Source organism: Anolis carolinensis, unplaced genomic scaffold (assembly GCF_035594765.1).
Source record: "Anolis carolinensis isolate JA03-04 unplaced genomic scaffold, rAnoCar3.1.pri scaffold_7, whole genome shotgun sequence".
Classification (NCBI taxonomy): Eukaryota; Metazoa; Chordata; class Lepidosauria; order Squamata; family Dactyloidae; genus Anolis; species Anolis carolinensis.
Genome location: NW_026943818.1, coordinates 32543707 through 32564591, shown reverse-complemented (window position 1 = coordinate 32564591; position 20885 = coordinate 32543707). Strand labels below are relative to the sequence as shown.

The 20885-nt window shown below is 40.4% G+C and overlaps 2 protein-coding genes across 4 annotated transcripts in view; both read right to left on the bottom strand.

Moving 5' to 3' along the window:
- The window catches only part of myo1f (myosin IF), a 34629-nt gene extending 29933 nt beyond the window's left edge, over positions 1-4696 (bottom strand). The window contains exons 1-2 of one of the 2 annotated variants that reach the window (XM_062958960.1): positions 4519-4696; positions 1164-1301 (exon numbers count right to left, since the gene is read on the bottom strand). In XM_062958960.1, the coding sequence (XP_062815030.1) occupies positions 1164-1301; positions 4519-4521 (141 nt within the window). In that variant the 5' untranslated portion in view covers positions 4522-4696. Of the gene's footprint in view, positions 1-1163; positions 1670-4518 lie in introns of those variants that run through there. The other variant, XM_062958959.1, reaches the window with a different exon arrangement.
- Positions 4697-5963: 1267 nt separating this feature from the next.
- adamts10 (ADAM metallopeptidase with thrombospondin type 1 motif 10) overlaps positions 5964-20885 on the bottom strand; it is a 32117-nt gene continuing 17195 nt past the window's right edge. For both annotated transcript variants that reach the window (XM_062958958.1, XM_062958956.1), the window contains exons 8-25: positions 20760-20803; positions 20426-20531; positions 20009-20155; positions 19399-19540; positions 17913-18020; positions 17674-17819; positions 16313-16376; positions 15851-15953; positions 15525-15658; positions 14462-14585; positions 14302-14382; positions 14059-14222; positions 13865-13991; positions 10770-10899; positions 10484-10688; positions 10189-10365; positions 8889-9045; positions 5964-6649 (exon numbers count right to left, since the gene is read on the bottom strand). In XM_062958958.1, coding sequence (XP_062815028.1) covers positions 6540-6649; positions 8889-9045; positions 10189-10365; positions 10484-10688; positions 10770-10899; positions 13865-13991; positions 14059-14222; positions 14302-14382; positions 14462-14585; positions 15525-15658; positions 15851-15953; positions 16313-16376; positions 17674-17819; positions 17913-18020; positions 19399-19540; positions 20009-20155; positions 20426-20531; positions 20760-20803 — 2269 coding nt within the window. In that variant the 3' untranslated portion in view covers positions 5964-6539. The remainder of the gene's footprint in view (positions 6650-8888; positions 9046-10188; positions 10366-10483; positions 10689-10769; positions 10900-13864; positions 13992-14058; positions 14223-14301; positions 14383-14461; positions 14586-15524; positions 15659-15850; positions 15954-16312; positions 16377-17673; positions 17820-17912; positions 18021-19398; positions 19541-20008; positions 20156-20425; positions 20532-20759; positions 20804-20885) is intronic.

The window sequence follows — 20885 nt, the reverse complement described above, 5'->3', positions numbered from 1 at the left end:
AAAATTATTATTATTATTATTATTATTATTATTATTAGAGGTGGGTAAGAATAAAATTTATTATTATTATTATTGTTATTATTATTATTATTAGAGGTGGGTAAGAATAAAATTTATTATTATTATTATTATTATTATTATTAGAGGCGGGTAAGAATAAAATTATTATTATTATTATTGTTATTATTAGAGGTGGGTAAGAATGAAATTATTATTATTGCTACTACTATTAGGCTGCAAGACTAAAAGTATTATTATTATTATTATTATTATTATTACTATTAGCGGTGGGTAAGATTATTATTATTATTACTATTAGAGGCAGGTAAGAATGAAATTATTATTGCTACTGCTATTAGGCGGTAAGACTAAAAGTATTATTATTATTATTATTATTACTACTATTAGAGGCGGATAAGAATGAAATTATTATTATTGCTACTGCTATTAGGCTGTAAGACTAAAAGTATTATTATTATTGTTATTATTATTATTATTATTATTATTAGTATTAGAGGCGGATAAGAATGAAATTATTATTATTGCTACTACTATTAGGCGGTAAGACTAAAAGTATTATTATTATTATTACTATTAGAGGCGGGTAAGAATAAAATTATTATTATTACTATTAGAGGCAGGTAAGAATGAAATTATTAGTATTGCTACTACTATTAGGCGGTAAAAGTATTATTATTATTATTACTATTAGAGGCGGGTAAGAATAACTACTAATATTATTAGTGGGGTAAGAATAAAATTATTATTATTACTATTAGAGGCAGGTAAGAATGAAATTATTAGTATTGCTACTACTATTAGGCGGTAAAAATATTATTATTATTATTACTATTAGAGGCGGGTAAGAATAACTACTAATATTATTAGTGGGGTAAGAATAAAATTATTATTATTACTATTAGAGGCAGGTAAGAAATTATTATTATTATTATTATTATTATTATTATTATTATTATTATTATTATTATTTTGCATAGCCACACCTCTTCATCTGCATTGCACTATCCTAGGTTATCTGTTTTGCATGGCCCCGCCTCTTCATCTGCATAGCCCCGCCTCTTTCCCAACAAAGCTCGCAAGGCCGCTGTGCGGACGGTCGAGATAATACGAACTACGCAACCGGGGGAGACCCCGAAGGATACGAAGATGTAGTCGTCCATGAAGCGCTTCTTGAGGTTCTCCACGATGGCGTCCTCGTGGATCTTGGAGAGGAGGACCATGTCGTCCACCCCACTCTGCTTGACGTTGTGGCTCTGCCAGTGGAAGCGCTCCTTGCTGCCCTGCATATCATTTTAGGTTATGGCGAGCAACGTAAACATGTCCAACGTCCTCCACAAATGCCCACCACCCACTGGGGACGATTTCCTCCTAGATTTTGTTTTTTCCTCCACCACGGACACCCCAGTGTTCCCGACTCCATCTGTAAAAATTTGCATGGCCCCGCCCACTGCCTCTCCCTTAACCCTTTCCTGCTTTCCTTTGGGGACCATTTCATCCTAGAGTTTTTGTTTTTCCTCCACCACGGACCTCCCAGTGTTCCCGACTCCATCACTGTGAAATTTGCATGGCCCCGCCCACTGCCTCTCCCTTAACCCTTTCCTGCTTTCCTTTGGGGACCATTTCATCCTAGAGTTTCTGTTTTTCCTCCACCACGACCATTTTATCCTAGATTTTCTGTTTTTCCTCCACCACGGACCTCCCAGTGTTCCCGATTCCATTGGTGTGAAATTTGCATGGCCCCGCTCACTGCCTCTCCCTTAACCATTTCCTGCTGTGGAGACCATTTCCTCCTAGATTTTCTGTTTTTCCTCCACCACGGACACCCCAGTGTTCCCGACTCCATCTGTAAAAATTTGCATGGCCCCGCCCACTGCCTCTCCCTTAACCCTTTCCTGCTTTCCTTTGGGGACCATTTCATCCTAGAGTTTCTGTTTTTCCTCCACCACGACCATTTTATCCTAGATTTTCTGTTTTTCCTCCACCACGGACCTCCCAGTGTTCCCGATTCCATTGGTGTGAAATTTGCATGGCCCCGCTCACTGCCTCTCCCTTAACCATTTCCTGCTTTGGAGACCATTTCCTCCTAGATTTTCTGATTTTCCTCCACCACGGACCTCCCAGTGTTCCCGATTCCATTGGTGTGAAATTTGCATGGCCCCGCCCACTGCCTCTCCCTTAACCCTTTCCTGCTTTCCTTTGGGGACAATTTCATCCTAGATTTTCTGATTTTCCTCCACCACGGACCTCCCAGTGTTCCCGATTCCATTGGTGTGAAATTTGCATGGCCCCGCCCACTGCCTCTCCCTTAACCCTTTCCTGCTTTCCTTTGGGGACAATTTCATCCTAGATTTTCTGATTTTCCTCCACCACGGACCTCCCAGTGTTCCCGATTCCATCGGTGTGAAATTTGCATGGCCCCGCCCACTGCCTCTCCCTTAACCCTTTCCTGCTTTCCTTTGGGGACCATATCATCCTAGAGTTTCTGTTTTTCCTCCACCACGGACACCCCAGTGTTCCCGACTCCATAAGTGCGAAATTTGCATGGCCCACTACGTCTCCCTTAACCCTTTCCTGCTTTCCTTTGGGGACCATTTCATCCTAGATTTTCTGTTTTTCTTCCACCACGGACACCCCAGTGTTCTCGACTTTCTCCATCGGTGTGGAATTTGCATAACCCCACCCACTGCCTCTCCCTTAACCCTTTCCTATGGCAGAGGAATGGATCAGCAATGTGTGCTGTGTTGTTATGTGCATGTAAATAATAATAATAATAATAATAATAATAATAATAATAATGTCTTAACATTATACTCCTGACTGATAGAAGGATTCGACTCCCTTCTAGGCAAAACAACAAAAGTTTTGCAAAACTTTTGACAGCTCTGAGCCATTTCCTTTGAGGTTTTGGCTCTGCGGAAGGAAGAAAAGGGGAACTCGGGGAGTGGCAAGATGATGAGCAATAACGTTCTCAAATATATAATATAATATAATATAATATAATATAATATAATATAATATAATATAATATAATATATATTATAATTACATACATATATATAATATTTTATAATATATATAATATTATATATATATTATTTCATATTGCATATTGTATTATATCTATATTATATATAATATATGTAATATTATATATATATTCTTTTATATTACATATTGTATTATATATATTATATTTTTATATAATATATAATATATATATTTATTATTTATTATTTTTATATTATATATTTTATAATATATATTATTTTATATTGCATATTATATCTATATTATATATATAATATATGTAATATTTTATATTATTTTAAATTACATATTATGTTATACATATTGTATTTTTATATAATATATAATATATATTATTTTTATATAATAAATTTTATAATATATATTATATTCTATATATTATTTTTGCATATTGTATCTATATTATATATACTATATGTAATATATATTATTTTATATTACATATTATGTTATACATGTTGTAATATATATTATTTTATATTACATATTATAATATACATATTATATTTTATATAATATATATTATATATTTATTATTTTTATATTATATATTTTATAATATGTAATATATATTATTTTATATTGCATATTATATTATATCTATATTATATATATAATATGTAACATATATTATTTTATGTTACATATTATGTTATACATATTACATGTTTATATTATATATAATATATATTATATATTTATTATTTTTATATTATATATTTTATAATATATAATATATATTATTTTATATTGCATATTATATTATATCTATATTATATATATAATATGTAACATATATTATTTTATGTTACATATTATGTTATACATATTACATGTTTATATTATATATAATATATATTATATATTTATTATTTTTATATTATATATTTTATAATATTATATATTATATATAATATATATAATATTTGATATATAATATTATAAAATAATATTACAAAAAATCCAGCATATAAAAAATAATATTACACGAAATCCAGCATAGAGATCTTATTTGCTGTGTCATATTATGTCTTTGTGTCAATAATAATAATAATAATAATAATTCCTTTCACACGGGCTCAGACTTCCCTTGATTAGACACTATCCTTCTATGGTCACAGCCTGGAATCACATTGGCCTTTTTCGCTGCTGCATCACATTCTCGGCTCATGCTTATCATCTATTATTATTATTATTATTATTATTATTATTATTTAATTACTCCCCATTTTAGGGAGTACTTCCAAGCCATTCACCCTATATTGAATTACAGAGGTTTGGATTCATAGGGATTCATAGTTTCCAGGCCTTTTTGGTCACGAATCCCATAGTTAAGGGCACCCAAGAGGTCATCTAGTCCATCTTAATTCTCCCAAATGGAAATGCACTGTGTAATCCCTCCTAACAGATGGTCATACCGACAAAACACAATGTTTATATTACACTCACCATCGTCTTCCTCCCGTCCGTACTCCAGTTTGATCCGGATTCGAGTCACGGGAACATGGCGACGGACGTCTTCTCTTTCCGGTGCCGCTTTGAGACACCCGAGCGGTGCGTGAGAGTGTGACTTCCGCTCTCCTTGCCCCCACCAGCCCCTCCCACACTTCCTCCTTTTCGGGGGGAAACACATACACTCACACACACACTCAAGAAAGTGAGAGAAGGAGCCGAACGAGTTTCCGAACCGGTCGTGAAATGATAAGACCAGAAACCGGATCCGTTTTGAAAAGTTTGGGAAAGTCTGAAAAAGTTTGAGAAAATTCAAAAAAAGTTTGAAAAAGTTTGGAATAGTTTGAAGAAGTTTGGAAAAGTTTGAGAAAGTTTGAAGAAGTTTGGGAAAGTTTGGGAAAGTTTGAAACAGTTTAGAAAAGTTTGAGAAAATTCCAAATATTTGGAAAAGATTTAGAAAGTTTGTAAAAGTTTGAGGAAGTGTGAGAAAGTTTGAAAAAAAATTGAAAAAGTTTGGGAAAGTTTGGAATAGTTTGAAGAAGTTTGGAAAAGTTTGAGAAAGTTTGAAGAAGTTTGAAGAAGTTTGAAAAAGTTTGGGAAAGTTTGGGAAAGTTTGAAAAAGTTTAGAAAAGTTTGAGAAAATTCAAAATATTTGGAAAAGATTTAGAAAGTTTGTAAAAGTTTGAGGAAGTGTGAGAAAGTTTGAAAAAAATTTGTAAAAGTTTGGGAAAGTTTGGAATAGTTTGAAGAAGTTTGGAAAAGTTTGAGAAAGTTTGAAGAAGTTTGAAGAAGTTTGAAAAAGTTTGGGAAAGTTTGGGAAAGTTTGAAAAAGTTTAGAAAAGTTTGAGAAAATTCCAAATATTTGGAAAAGATTTAGAAAGTTTGTAAAAGTTTGAGGGAGTGTGAGAAAGTTTGAAAAAAAAATTGAAAAAGTTTGGGAAAGTTTGAAGAAGTTTGGAAAAGTTTGAATAAGTTTGGAAAAGTTTGAAAAGGTTTGGAAAAGTCTGAAAAAGTTTGGAAAAGTTTGAGAAAGTTTGAAAAAGTTTGAGAAAGTTTGAAAAGGTTTGAAAGAGTTTGAAAAAGTTTGAAAACGTCTGGGAATGTTTGGGAAAGTTTGAGAAAATTTGAAAGAGTTTGAGAAAGTTTGAAAAATTTGAGAAAATTCGAAAAAGTTTGGAAAGGTTTGAAAAAGTTTGAAAAAGTTTGGAAAACTTCGGGAAAGTTTGAGAAAGTTTGGAAAAGTTTGAAGAAGTTTGGAAAGGTTTGAGAAAGTTTGGAAAGGTTTGAGAAAGTTTGGAAAAGTTCAGGAAAGTTTGAAAAAGTTTGAAAAAAGTTTGAAAAAGGCAATGTCGCATGGGTAAGAATTTAGTTGTCCGTAGATCAAAATAAGATGTAATAATAATAATAATAATAATAATAATAATAATAATTAGTAGTAGTAATAGTTGGTAGGTAGTCCTTTATTATAAAAACCGTGCGGTAATTCCTCGCAACCTCGCAGTCTCGCTCTTTCTCAATCTCGCAGCCTCGCAACCTCGCAGTCTCGCTCTTCCGATTTCCTTTGCCATATTAAAAAACATTTTTTCCTATAATAATAATAATAATAATAATAATACAATATATCTGTATATATTTATATATGAAATTGTGGGGGGAACCGGGGAAAAAAAATACTTAGTCGTAATAACGAAAGCACCGTCTTGACTTAGGAAAGCACCGAAGAAAAAAAACGACAACCGACACCATCCGATCCCTCCCGACAGATGGCCACCCACCCTATTTCGGTTGGACGACACAATCCGATCCCTCCCGACAGATGGCCCTCCTTCTCTTGTTGATGTGGCGGAAGAGGGAGATACTTCGGTGCCCGAAAGGTTTTGCTACTGAAATAAATATCCAAAGAGTTTCAAGTAAATAATACACTCTCGGCCGCCTCGAGGGTCCAGGGGTCCCGAAAGGCCCCCCGAAAAAACTTCCAGTTTCCCCACGGCACTCCCCGCTGCGTCCGGGCTTTCGTTTCACCGGCCCTGGCAGGTTTTGCAGCACATCTGTCGGAAGTACGGCCGGGTACAGAACTTAAACTTTAGCACCAACGGGCAGTAGGCCACCTTGTTCACATCTTTGCATTCTGGGGAGAAGGAGACAAAAACAACGGCGGTAGATATAGATAGAAAGGATTAGCTACCGGCCTCTAGGTTATGGATACATGCAGTGCTCAGATGTAGCCCCAAGAGGGCGGTATGTGTATGTGTGGATATATTGAAGGTAGGTTGAAGAAACAAAAAAAATTTAAATTTTTTTTAAAAAAAATACATTTTAAAAAAAATTTGGAGGAAAAAAATTAACGAAACATTAAGAGACAATTAGAGAATGGGCCAACAATGGTTCGAATTCCATTGCTGGTTGCGCTGTGAGGCAATGTCTCGGAATGCGTATCAAAAAGCGAGAACAATCCGAAATAATTCCGATATACGATTCAAAACGATTTTTTGGACATGTCTAATATATATATGAATGAATAGAAAGGATTAGCTACCGGCCTCTAAGTATGGATATATGCAATGCTCAGATGTAGCCACAAGAGGGCCGTATGTATGTGTGTGGATATATATATATATATATATATATGAATAGAAAGGATTAGCTACTGGCCTCTAGGTTTGGATACATGCAATGCTCAGATGTAGCCACAAGAGGGCGGAATGTGTGTGTGTGTATATATATATATATATAAATATATATATGAATAGAAAGGATTAGCTACTGGCCCCTAGGTATGGATATATGCAATGCTCAGATGTAGCCACAAGAGGGTTCTATGTGTGTGGATATGTGTGTTTGTGTATATATATATATATTTATATGAATAGAAAGGATTAGCTACTGGCCTCTAGGTATGGATATATGCAGTGCTCAGATGTAGCCACAAGAGGGCGGTATGTGTGTGTGGATATGTGTATATATATATAAATATATAGAAAATATATAAATATATATATGAATAGAAAGGATTAGCTACTGACCTCTAGGTATGGATATATACAGTGCTCAGATGTAGCCACAAGAGGGCGGTATGTGTGTGTGGATATGTGTGTGTGTGTGTGTGTGTGTGTGTGTGTATATATATGAATAGAAAGGATTAGCTACCGGCCTCTAGGTATGGATATATGCAGTACTCAGATGTAGCCACAAGAGGGCGGTATGTGTGTGTGGATATGTGTGTGTGTGTGTGTGTGTGTGTGTGTATATATATATATATATATATGAATAGAAAGGATTAGTTACTGACCTCTAGGTATGGATATATACAGTGCTCAGATGTAGCCACAAGAGGGCGGTATGTGTGTGTGGATATGTGTGTGTGTGTGTGTGTGTGTATATGAATAGAAAGGATTAGCTACCGGCCTCTAGGTATGGATATATGCAGTACTCAGATGTAGCCACAAGAGGGCGGTATGTGTGTGTGGATATGTATATGTGTGTGTGTGTATATATATATATATATATATATATGAATAGAAAGGATTAGTTACTGACCTCTAGGTATGGATATATACAATGCTCCGATGCGGCCACAAGAGGGCAGTATAGAGATAGAAAGGATTAGCTACTAGTCTAGATAAATATGTAAATATTACTCAGATGCAGCCACAAGGGGGCAGTCTATATATCTATAGAAAGGATTAGCTACTGGTCTCTAGGTATGAATACAAGCAATGCTCTGAGACAGCCACAAGGGGGTGATAGATACACACACACACATATATAGAAAGGATTAGCTATTGGTCTCTAGGTATGAATATATGCAATGCTCAGATGTAGTCACAAGAGGGTAGTAGTTATCTATATAGAAAGAATTAGCTACTGGCCTCTAGGGATTATGTGCAATGCTCCGATGCAGACACAAGAGGGCAGTATATCTATATATATAGAAAGGATTAGCTATTGGTCTCTAGGTACGAATATATGCAATGCTCAGATGCAGCCACAAGAGGGCAGTATATCTATATATAGAAAGGATTAGCTATTGGTCTCTAGGTACGAATATATGCAATGTGAGACAATGTCTCGGAATGCATATCAAAAAGCGAGAACAATCCAAAATAATTCCGATATACGATTCAAAACGATTTTTTGGACATGTCTAATATCTATAGATAGAAACGATTAACTACTGGCCTCTAGGGGTGACTATATGCAATGCTCTGATGTGGCCACAAGAGAGCAGTATAGATAGATAAACAGAAATAAATAAATAAATAAATAAATAAATAAAGGATTAGCTATTGGCCTCTAGGTAAATGGATAAATGCAACGAATGCATAGGTAAACAAAGGGTAGGCCTCTTTCCCCCCAAAGCCGGGTACCTTCGGGGTTGTCCGTGGGTCCGGAGTCGCACTTGCTCTTGCATTGTTGCGTTGCGGGGGGTTTCAGGGCCTCCACGCACTCGCCGGAGGGCAGCCCCGTGTGGGTCACGCACTGGACCGAGCGCCGCTGCTGGCCCAGGCCGCACTGACCGGAGCACTGCGGAAAAAAGCGGGAACAAATAATAACAATAACAACACGATTTTTGTTTCTTCAAACCAGGAGGAGAACAGTTACAGAGCCGAATAATATATATATATATATATATATATATATATATATATATATATATATATATATATTCGGTTCTGTAACTGTTCTATATATATATATATAATCTTCCCGTGTTGTTGTTGTATGGAGGCCATTAACATTGGAGCTTTTGTTGTTGTATTGAGGTCATTAACATTTAAGCTTTTGTTTCTTCAAACCAGGAGCAGAACAGTTACAGAGCCAAATTATATATATATATATATCTCCCTGTTTTGTTGTTGTATTGAGGCCATTCACATTGAAGCTTTTGTTTCTTCAAACCAGGAGCAGAACAGTTACAGAGCCAAATTATATATATATATATATCTCCCTGTTTTGTTGTTGTATTGAGGCCATTCACATTGAAGCTTTTGTTTCTTCAAACCAGGAGCAGAACAGTTACAGAGCCAAATAATATATATATATATATATATATATATATATATATATATATATCTCCCTGTTTTGTTGTTGTATTGAGGCCTTTCACATTGAAGCTTTTGTTTCTTCAAACCAGGAGCAGAACAGTTACAGAGCCATATATATATATATATATATATATTCGGTTCTGTAACTGTTCTATATATATATATATATATAATCTTCCCGTTTTGTTGTTGTATGGAGGCCATTAACATTGAAGCTTTTGTTTCTTCAAACCAGGAGCAGAACAGTTACAGAGCCATATATATATATATATATATATATATATATATATATTCCCGTTTCGTTGTTGTATTGAGGCCATTAACATTGAAGCTTTTGTTGTTGTATTGAGGCCATTAACATTGAAGCTTTTGTTGTTGTATGGAGGCCATTAACATTGAAGCTTTTGTTTTTTCAAACCAGGAGCAGAACAGTTACAGAGCCAAATATATATATATATATATATATATATATATATATATATATATATTCCCGTTTCGTTGTTGTATTGAGGCCATTAACATTGAAGCTTTTGTTGTTATATGGAGGCCATTAACATTGAAGCTTTTGTTTTTTCAAACCAGGAGCAGAACAGTTACAGAGCCGAATATATATATTCCATACCTCTCCCCACTCGCCGGTGAGCCATCGGGGCGGAGGGCAGCGGCGGAGGCTGCACCGGATGCTGGTGGGGGGCTTGGCGTGTTCGGGGCACTGGGACGTGGGCAGCGTGGAGGCGTGGTCCCCGCTCTTGCATAGGACGACGCGGTGGCGGAAACCGGGCCCACAACTCGGGGTGCACTGCAAGAGAAACGGTACCAGTTGGGACAACTACAGTCCGAAGAGTTGAAGAGAACCCCAAAGGTCATCTAGTCCGATATAGTTGATTATCCTCCTCCTTCTCCCTCTGAGAACGTACCTCTGACCAGTCAAGGGCGGCCCACTCCGGGGGGCAGGTCTGGTTGTTGCACGGCTCCAGGACGTGAGGCCGAGGCTGAGCGCAGGCCCCATCGTCCAGGGTCTTCTCCTCGGTTGTGGCCACCTTGCGCCGGCAGGACACGCTCCGGGTGCGCACGCCTTGGTTGCAGCTGCGGCTGCACTCCGACCAGTTCCCGACGACCCAGCTGGAGCGGAAAGGACAGTTGGAGGCGGGTAGGAAGGAGGGAACGGCCACACCCGAATGTCGGACGAGGCGAAACACTCACGCCGGGGGACACGGCTCCACGTTGCACTGCCGTTGCCTCTCCGGAAGCTTCGTCTCGGGGCTACAGAAGTGGTTGAAGACTGTGGAGCTGTCGGCCTGGTTGCGGCAGACCACCGGCTGGAGTTGGCTGCCTGCGAAGAAAGAGAGAAGAGCAGCCGGGGACAGATCTAAATGACAACTGCCAGTCAACTGCCATTGCCCTGATTTTGGAGGGATAGAAGAACAGCCAGGCACAGATCTATCATACCCCAACTCTACCTCTATGATCCAACTGCCATTGCCTGACTTTGGAGGGAGAGAAGAACAGCCAGGCACAGATCTATCATACCCTGACTCTACCTCTATGATCCAACTGCCATTGCCTGACTTTGGAGGGAGAGAAGAACAGCCAGGCACAGATCTATCATACCCTGACTCTACCTCTATGATCCAACTGCCATTGCCTGACTTTGGAGGGAGAGAAGAGCAGCCGGGAACAGATCTATCATACCCTGACTCTATCTCTATGATCCAACTGCCATTGCCTGACTTTGGAGGGAGAGAAGAGCAGCCGGGAACAGATCTATCATACCCTGACCCTATCTCTATGATCCAACTGCCATTGCCTGACTTTGGAGGGAGAGAAGAGCAGCCGGGAACAGATCTATCATACCCTGACTCTATCTCTATGATCCAACTGCCATTGCCTGACTTTGGAGGGAGAGAAGAGCAGCCGGGAACAGATCTATCATACCCTGACCCTATCTCTATGATCCAACTGCCATTGCCTGACTTTGGAGGGAGAGAAGAGCAGCCGGGAACAGATCTATCATACCCTGACTCTATCTCTATGATCCAACTGCCATTGCCTGACTTTGGAGGGAGAGAAGAGCAGCCAGGCACAGATCTATCATACCCTGACCCTATCTCTATGATCCAACTGCCATTGCCTGACTTTGGAGGGAGAGAAGAGCAGCCGGGAACAGATCTATCATACCCTGACTCTACCTCTATGATCCAACTGCCATTGCCTGACTTTGGAGGGAGAGAAGAACAGCCAGGCACAGATCTATCATACCCTGACTCTACCTCTATGATCCAACTGCCATTGCCTGACTTTGGAGGGAGAGAAGAGCAGCCGGGAACAGATCTATCATACCCTGACTCTATCTCTATGATCCAACTGCCATTGCCTGACTTTGGAGGGAGAGAAGAGCAGCCGGGAACAGATCTATCATACCCTGACCCTATCTCTATGATCCAACTGCCATTGCCTGACTTTGGAGGGAGAGAAGAGCAGCCGGGAACAGATCTATCATACCCTGACTCTATCTCTATGATCCAACTGCCATTGCCTGACTTTGGAGGGAGAGAAGAGCAGCCGGGAACAGATCTATCATACCCCGACTCTCCCTCTATGATCCAACTGCCATTGCCGGACTTTGGAGGGAGAGAAGAGCAGCCAGGCACAGATCTATCATACCCTGACTCTCCCTCTATGATCCAACTGCCATTGCCGGACTTTGGAGGGAGAGGAGAGCAGCTAAGCAGAGATCTATCATGCCTTGACTCTCCTTCCATTGTCCAACTGTCATTTCCCTGACTTTGGAGGGAGAGAAGAACAGCCAGGCACAGATCTATCATACCCTGACTCTACCTCTATAATCCAACTGCCATTGCCGGACTTTGGAGGGAGAGAAGAGCAGCCAGGCACAGATCTATCATACCCTGACTCTACCTCTATGATCCAACTGCCATTGCCGGACTTTGGAGGGAGAGAAGAGCAGCCGGGAACAGATCTATCATACCCTGACTCTATCTCTATGATCCAACTGCCATTGCCTGACTTTGGAGGGAGAGAAGAGCAGCCGGGAACAGATCTATCATACCCTGACCCTATCTCTATGATCCAACTGCCATTGCCTGACTTTGGAGGGAGAGAAGAGCAGCCGGGAACAGATCTATCATACCCCGACTCTCCCTCTATGATCCAACTGCCATTGCCTGACTTTGGAGGGAGAGAAGAGCAGCCGGGAACAGATCTATCATACCCCGACTCTCCCTCTATGATCCAACTGCCATTGCCGGACTTTGGAGGGAGAGAAGAGCAGCCAGGCACAGATCTATCATACCCTGACTCTCCCTCTATGATCCAACTGCCATTGCCGGACTTTGGAGGGAGAGGAGAGCAGCTAAGCAGAGATCTATCATGCCTTGACTCTCCTTCCATTGTCCAACTGTCATTTCCCTGACTTTGGAGGGAGAGAAGAACAGCCAGGCACAGATCTATCATACCCTGACTCTACCTCTATGATCCAACTGCCATTGCCGGACTTTGGAGGGAGAGAAGAGCAGCCAGGCACAGATCTATCATACCCTGACTCTACCTCTATGATCCAACTGCCATTGCCGGACTTTGGAGGGAGAGAAGAGCAGCCAGGCATAGATGTATCATACCCCGACTCTCCCTCTATGATGTGAATGTGGGATTTGTGTATTGGTAGTGTTTAAATGAAATTTGTGTCTAGCGTGTATTGCATCACCCAGGAAATGCTATAGTGTGTAAAGAGTTAATTTGGCAAGAAGCTGTATTGACCTTGGATATGTGGCTGGAGCCAGAGAGGAGTGTCCAGACTACAAGTGTGTTTGTATATAGCTGATGGCATCCGATGAGTTCTGTTCTGCCTGCTGAGAAAATCTGTGCTGTTTGTCTAGATTGAAAGTCCTGTGTCCATTGTCTGCAAGTCTGTTTGTCTTGTCAAGTAAACTTTGTAAATACTTTTAAACTTCGTCTCTGACGTTCCTTCGTTCTGCGCTCAACTGACGTCATTCATCTGCTGCTACGCTGTGCGCATTACTCTGACAATTGGTTATGGGCCCAGCACGCTTTCGCTGCGCCGAATTCGAAAGAATCTGTTTCTAATCATTAGGTCTCTCAAAATGATGCCATTGCCCTGACTTTGGAGGGAGAGAAGAGCAGCCAAGCAGAGATCTATCATACCCCGACTCTCCCTCTATGTTCCAACTGCCATTGCCTGACTTTGGAGGGAGAGAAGAGCAGCCAGGTACAGAATTAATGCCTTGTTATCGTGGTTGGAAACTGGAAAGCATCCTTACCTCCCGCACAAATTGCCGAACATTTGGTCCACGAGACGTACTGCCACAAGTACTGGGCCACTGAGCTCCGGCTGACTGGCGCGTTGAACTTGTACCGGATCCTCTGCAGCTCTTCCCGGACCAGGACCTACGAGGAAGGCAACGTCAACGGGAAATATTTCGGCGAAACTGACCCGCGTTCCCGGACAGCGTACCATGACGATGAGGGTGATGTTAGTGGGACCCAGAGCCTCCAACGATTCCGGCTCGTCCGGCGACCGTCGGTAGTGGAAGGTAGTCCCCGCGATGTCAAAGCGCCGGGGCGGATCGATGGAGAGTTTCCCGTTGACATAGTATTCCTCGTTTTCCCCTCTGAGAGCTGTAACGGAAGGACGATTTGAGCTAGATCGGTACTTCAAAGTTCGGACTAAAACCTAGAGCTTCAAGCTAGTTCTCACCAAGGTAGTTCAGAGAGAGGTTGAGCTCCCGGATGTCGATGTGCACCGAGCCTTTGGGGATCCAAACCACCTCTTCGTAGCCTGGAAGAGAACGAGTTTAGATTTCGACATGTGAACGGCTCGTGGTTAACATTTACCGAATTCACGATCTACAACTCACCTCCCTCGGGCAGCGAATGGTTGAAGATTCCTTCGATGGTTTCGCAGCTGCTCCCGTCACCACCGCACACCCGGCATTTGTCCTCCTTGGTGTCCGAGCTCAGGATCCGGTCGCAGCCAACGTGCTGTTGGGAGGAAGATTTATGCTGATTTTTCGAACATGCGGGATTCGGATTTTTCGAACATGCGAGATTCGGATTTTTCGAACATGTGGGATTCGGATTTTTCGAACATGCAGGATTCGGATTTTTCGAACATGCAGGATTCGGATTTTTTGAACATGCGGGATTCGGATTTTTCAAACATGCAGGTTTCGGATTTTTTGAACATGCGGGATTCGGATTTTTCAAACATGCAGGTTTCGGATTTTACGAACATGCAGGATTCGGATTTTTCGAATATGCGGGATTCGGATTTTTCAAACATGCGGGATTCGGATTTTTCGACTGCATAATTTGTGGTACATGTGGGATTTGGATTTTTCGAACATGCGGGATTTGGATTTTTTGAATATGCGGGATTTGGATTTTTCGACTGCTTAATTTGTGGTACATGCGGAATTCGGATTTTTCAAACATGCAGGATTTGGATTTTTTGAATCTGCAGGATTTGGATTTTTTGAACCTGCCGGATTCTGATTTTACGAACATGCGGGATTCGGATTTTTTTGAACATGTGGGATTCGGATTATTCAAACATGCGGGATTCCGATTTTTCGAACATGTAGGATTTGGATTTTTTGAACATGCAGGATTCGGATTTTTTGAACATGCGTGATTCGGATTTTTCGAACATGTTGGATTCAGATTTTTCGGATATGCAGAATTCGGATTTTTCGAACATGCGCGATTCGGATTTTTTGAACATACAGGATTCTGATTTTTCCAACATGCAGGATTCGGATTTTTCGAACATACGGGATTTGGATTTTTTGAATGTGTGGGATTCGGATTTTTAGAACATGCAGGATTCGGATTTTTCGAACATGCGGGATTCTGATTTTTTGAACATGTAGGATTTGGATTTTTCAAACATGCGGGATTCTATCTATAAGAGAGCCGAACCTTGCACTCTCCGCCGACGCAGATATCGTTGGAGTCCTGCCGGCAAGAGGTGCCGTCCACCACGGCCGCGGCCCGCTCCGTGTAGAAGTTGAAGCCCTCGGCCAAGCAGTTCAGTGAGCAGGACTTGACGCCGCCTGAGGAAAGAGCACCCAAGAGGATATATATTTATTTCACAAAAATATCGTCAAAACTATTCATGAAAATGTCTAGAAAATTATTCATGAAAATATTCACAAAAATAATCACGAAAATATTCACAAAAATAATCACGATAGATAGATAAGTTCCTTGTATCTCCGAAATTGCCACCGGGGTGTCTGGCTTACCGCCTCGGTATGTCTTCCATGTGTAGTATTTGCCTCGGAAAGGGATGTGATCGAACTCGGCACACTGGAGCTCCCGGAAGTCCTGAGATCCGGCGGGGCAGTCCTACGGCGAAGAAAAAGTAAATAATAATAACAACAACAACAACAACAATGATAATAATAATAATAATAATAATAATAATAATAATGGAGCCCCTGGTAGTGCAGTGGATTAAACTGCTGAGCTACTGAATTTGCTGACTGAAACATCGTTGGTTCCAATCTGGAGAGTGGGGTGAGCTCGCCCTGTTAGCTCCAGCTTCTGCCAACCTTGGAGGTGTCTACGGACAATGCCGGTTCTTCAGCTCAGAAATGGAAACGAGCTCCAACCCTCAGAGTCCGTCACGACTGGACTTAATGTCAGGGGGAAACTTTTACCTTAATAATAATAATAATAATAATAATAATTTTCTCACTACTCACGTCGGTGTTGCAGGACCGATACCGTTTCCGTTCTCCAAGGCAATAACGCCCTCCGATCGTCGGCCTACGGCACCGAAAAGGGAAAGAAGCGGATCAAAACACAACACTTGAAGTATAATAATAATAATAATAATAATAATCGTGTCAGAGTATAATAATAATAATAATAATAATAATAATAATAATAATAATAATGTCAGAATATAATAATAATAATAATAATCGTGTCAGAGTATAATAATAATAATAATAATAATAATAATAATAATCGTGTCAGAGTATAATAATAATAATAATAATAATAATAATAATAATAATAATCGTGTCACAGAGTGAAATTGGTACATGTGTGCCATTTGACTTGTGCAATGTTTTCGGTGTCAGAGTATCATCATCATCATCATCATGTCAGAGTACAATAATAATAATCGTGTCAGAGTATAATAATAATAATAATAATAATAATCGTGTCACAGAGTGAAATTGGTACATGTGTGCCATTTGACTTGTGCAATGTTTTCGGTGTCAGAGTATCATCATCATCATCATCATGTCAGAGTATAATAATAATAATCGTGTCAGAGTATAATAATAATAATAATAATAATAATCGTGTCACAGAGTGAAATTGGTACATGTGTGCCATTTGACTTGTGCAATGTTTTCGGTGTCAGAGTATCATCATCATCATCATCATGTCAGAGTATAATAATAATAATCGTGTCAGAGTATAATAATAATAATAATAATAATAATAATAATAATAATAATAATCGTGTCACAGAGTGAAATTGGTACATGTGTGCCATTTGACTTGTGCAATGTTTTCGGTGTCAGAGTATCATCATCATCATCATCATCATCATGTCAAAGTATAATAATAATAATAATCATGTCAGAGTATAATAATAATAATAATAATAATAATAATAAATAGTAAAACAAGCAGTCAAAGAAGAAGAACATGTCCTGGCAGAATATGTAAAGCAAAGTGAAGAACCTGCTTTGATTGAAGTCAAAAATCAGAAACTCCTCAAAACACAGCAGACAAAGAATCAGTACAAGAAAACCGCACTACAAACTAGAGCTGACAGCTGTCACAGAGTGAAATTGGTACATGTGTGCAATTTGACTTGTGCAATGTTTTCGGATATATTTTTAATTGGAAAGGTTCAGATTTCAGACACAAGAGTCTCCTTCTTGGGAGGTTTGGAAGCAAAGGCTGGACGGACACCTGTCGAGAGGGCTTTGATGGTGCCTTCCTGAATGGGAGAATGGGATCGGACGTAATGGTGCTCGGGGTTTTATTCCGACACTAGGTCTGAAAGGCTCGAAATGCTGTCCGGATGGACGGGGCTCACCGGGGGCTGTCGCAATGTCGGGTGGACGAGGAGACGCCTCCTCCGCAGGTCCGGCTACACTCGCCCCAGGACGACCACGAGCCCCACGCCCCGTCCACGCCTTCGGGCCGGGTGCCGAAAGGGACGCACTCCCGCTTGTAACACCACTGGGAGGAGAACACAAAACAAGACAGAGGTCATAACGTTTGGACATGCAGCCCGAAAGACAGTTGCATCTGTCAAGTAGGAAAGTTAGGTACCCCCTTGTCGATGGTGTTGGACTGGCAGATGGTCCCTTCGGCCGCCGGGATGCTGTTGGTGACACAACGGTTGCTCTTGCTGAGGCACCACAACTCGTTGCAGACTTCCTACAGAGGAGCAGAGAAATCCACTTAGGAGAGGAAAGCGAGATAGGAATAGATAGAATCCATATCTATCTATATAAAAAAGTAATGTATGTTTTTACCATGGAGTAAACAACAAAACCACTGGACCAAATCACACCAAACTTGGCCACAAAAGACATCGTCATCCCATCTACGTCTTTCAGTCAAAAAAGTCTTGTCTGTATTTTCATCCATTTTAATGTCAATTATCTTCTATCTATATATATAAAAAAGTAATGTGCGTTTTTACCATGGAGTAAACAACAAAACCACTGGACCAAATCACACCAAAATTGGTCACAAAAGACATCGTCATCCCATCTGTGTCTTTCAATAAAAAAAACCTAGAAAAATAAAATCCAAATTACAGAGGACGAGGAAGAGCTGTTCTCCCTACCCTTCTGTCAATCAGAAGGCTAAGTCACGCCCCCTTTGGGCCCCACCCCACCTATATATACATGTATATGTGCATGTGTGTATAGGGTGTCCCAAAAACATATACATTCATGAAAATAATCACAAAAATAATCACGAAATATTCACAAAAATATTCACAAAAGATATTTGCAAAAGATATTCGCAAAAATATTTACAAAAGTATTCACGAAAATAATGAAAATAATGAAAATAATAATGTAAATATTCACAAAAATAATCATGAAAATATTCACAAAAATATTCACAAAAATATTCACGAAAATATTTACGAAAATAATAATGAAATATTCATGAAAAGAATCGCGAAAATATTCACAAAAATAATCATGAAAATATTTACATAAATAATCACAAAAATATTCACAGAAATAATCATGAAAATATTCACAAAAATAATCACGAAAATAGTCACGAAAATAATCATGAAAATATTCGCAAAAATAATCATAAAAATAGTCACAAAAATAATCGTGAAAATATTCACAAAAATAATCATGAAAATATTCGCAAAAATAATCACAAAAATAATCATGAAAATATTCACATAAATAATCACAAAAATAATTATGAAAATGGTTACGAAGATAATCATGAAAATATTCACATAAATAATCACGAAAATAATCACAAAAATAATCACGAAAATAATCATGAAAATATTCGCTAAAATAACTGGACGTCTCAAACAACTGGAAAACCAAAGTAGATTCACAAAGCTTTTCGTATAACACTGTGTTATGTGAGTCTCTTGGCGGAGAGGAAAAGAATAAATATACATCATTATAATAAAGCAAAACCCGGGATGGATTCGCTGCCCGACTGGACCGGATCCGCCGGCCGCGGGGCCCGGAAGCGAGAGACGAGCGCCAACCCCGACCTGCCACCCGCTCGGGAATCAAGAGTAAAAGCAGGAAGTCTCTACCCCATATTTACACTGGCGAGATTTAACTCCGTACTGAAAGCGGCACTGCTCGTCGGCATCGTAGGCCTGGCCCGGGGCCACCGTCGGGTAGATGAAGTCTTGTTTGGGCGGAGCGTTGTTCAAACACAGTCCCATCCCGGAGCTGGAAAGAATAGAAAGCGATTAGAGTTGGGTGGCCATCTGCCGGGAGGGCAGGACTGGGATGGGCAGAGTTACGAGCACTGAGATAGGGCTGAGCATCTATCTCTGTCCTGCGGTGCCTTCCAGGACAAAGGAGGTGGGGCTAGAGCCTCTCAGGAGAAATATAGAGGCTCAGCCCTATCTCAGGCTCTTGGAAGAGGCCCCGCCCCCTTCCCTAGCCCCGCCCTTTAGTCCTAAAAGGCCTCTCAGGAGAAATATAGAGGCTCAGCCCTGTCTCAGGCTCTTGGAAGAGGCCCCGCCCCCTTCTCTAGCCCCGCCCTTTAGTCCTAAAAAGCATCTCAGGAGAAATATAGAGGCTCAGCCCTGTCTCATGCTCTTGGGAAGAGGCCCCGCCCCTCCCCTGGCCCCGCCCCCAAATGCACCTGTGGCCATTTGGGAACCACTGGTCTACAAGAAAGGCTCCACTTACTCCAGGAAGCTGGTGATGTAGTCCCGGCTACAGGTCGACCACACGAAGGGGTTGGTCTTCATGGTGATGTGGGCGGCCATGAGCTTGGCTGTCTCCTGGCCCCGCGAGCCACAGGTGTTGCCGACCCCGTCGTGGTTCATCCCGAACCTGGAAGGATCGAAAAGGTTGTCCTATCCATTTGGCAAAATGTGAATCTCCATGAACACGTGGAGACCACCTTTGGAAAAGCATGACCTTGTCAGAAGTCGATCAAGTGATATTCATGTAATGGCACACAGGTAACTCGGTCGTTAGACTGTAGGAAACGCATGCCACTATAAAATCAGATTCGGTTTGCAGTTGAAAGGAGAGAGAAGGAGGGCAAGCTACTGTCTGTATTCACGAGACTTTCCATGCACAACTTTCCCCCAAACATACGTGTGTCCAATCTCGTGGGCGATGGTGAAAGCCGTGGCCAAACCCAGGTCTTCGTTGATGCTGCAGCTCCGCTCCCGCTCGCACATCCCGCCCACGGGCGCCAACCCTGCGAGGGAGACACACAATCCCACGTGTTTTTCAATTTCCCAGAAACGTTCCATCATTCACCGAAAAAAATTCTTGCTGGTCTATTATAATAATAAATGTGAATATAAGGTCTGTGGGGGAAATTGGGGATCAATCGACGGGGTTGTATCCAAATTAACCTAAACTTGAGTTAACGAAGGATCTTGTGTTTATAAAGAACGCCATGGTAGGGTTCCTACCTACTTACCGAGAGTCCCACAGGGTTTGTTTTTGTAGATGCAAATGTCGTACCTGAAAGAAAAATGGAAGAAATCAGTAAAGAGGATGTAATGAGAGAGCTGTACAAGACCAAATCTCGCTAGCGAAGTCCTGG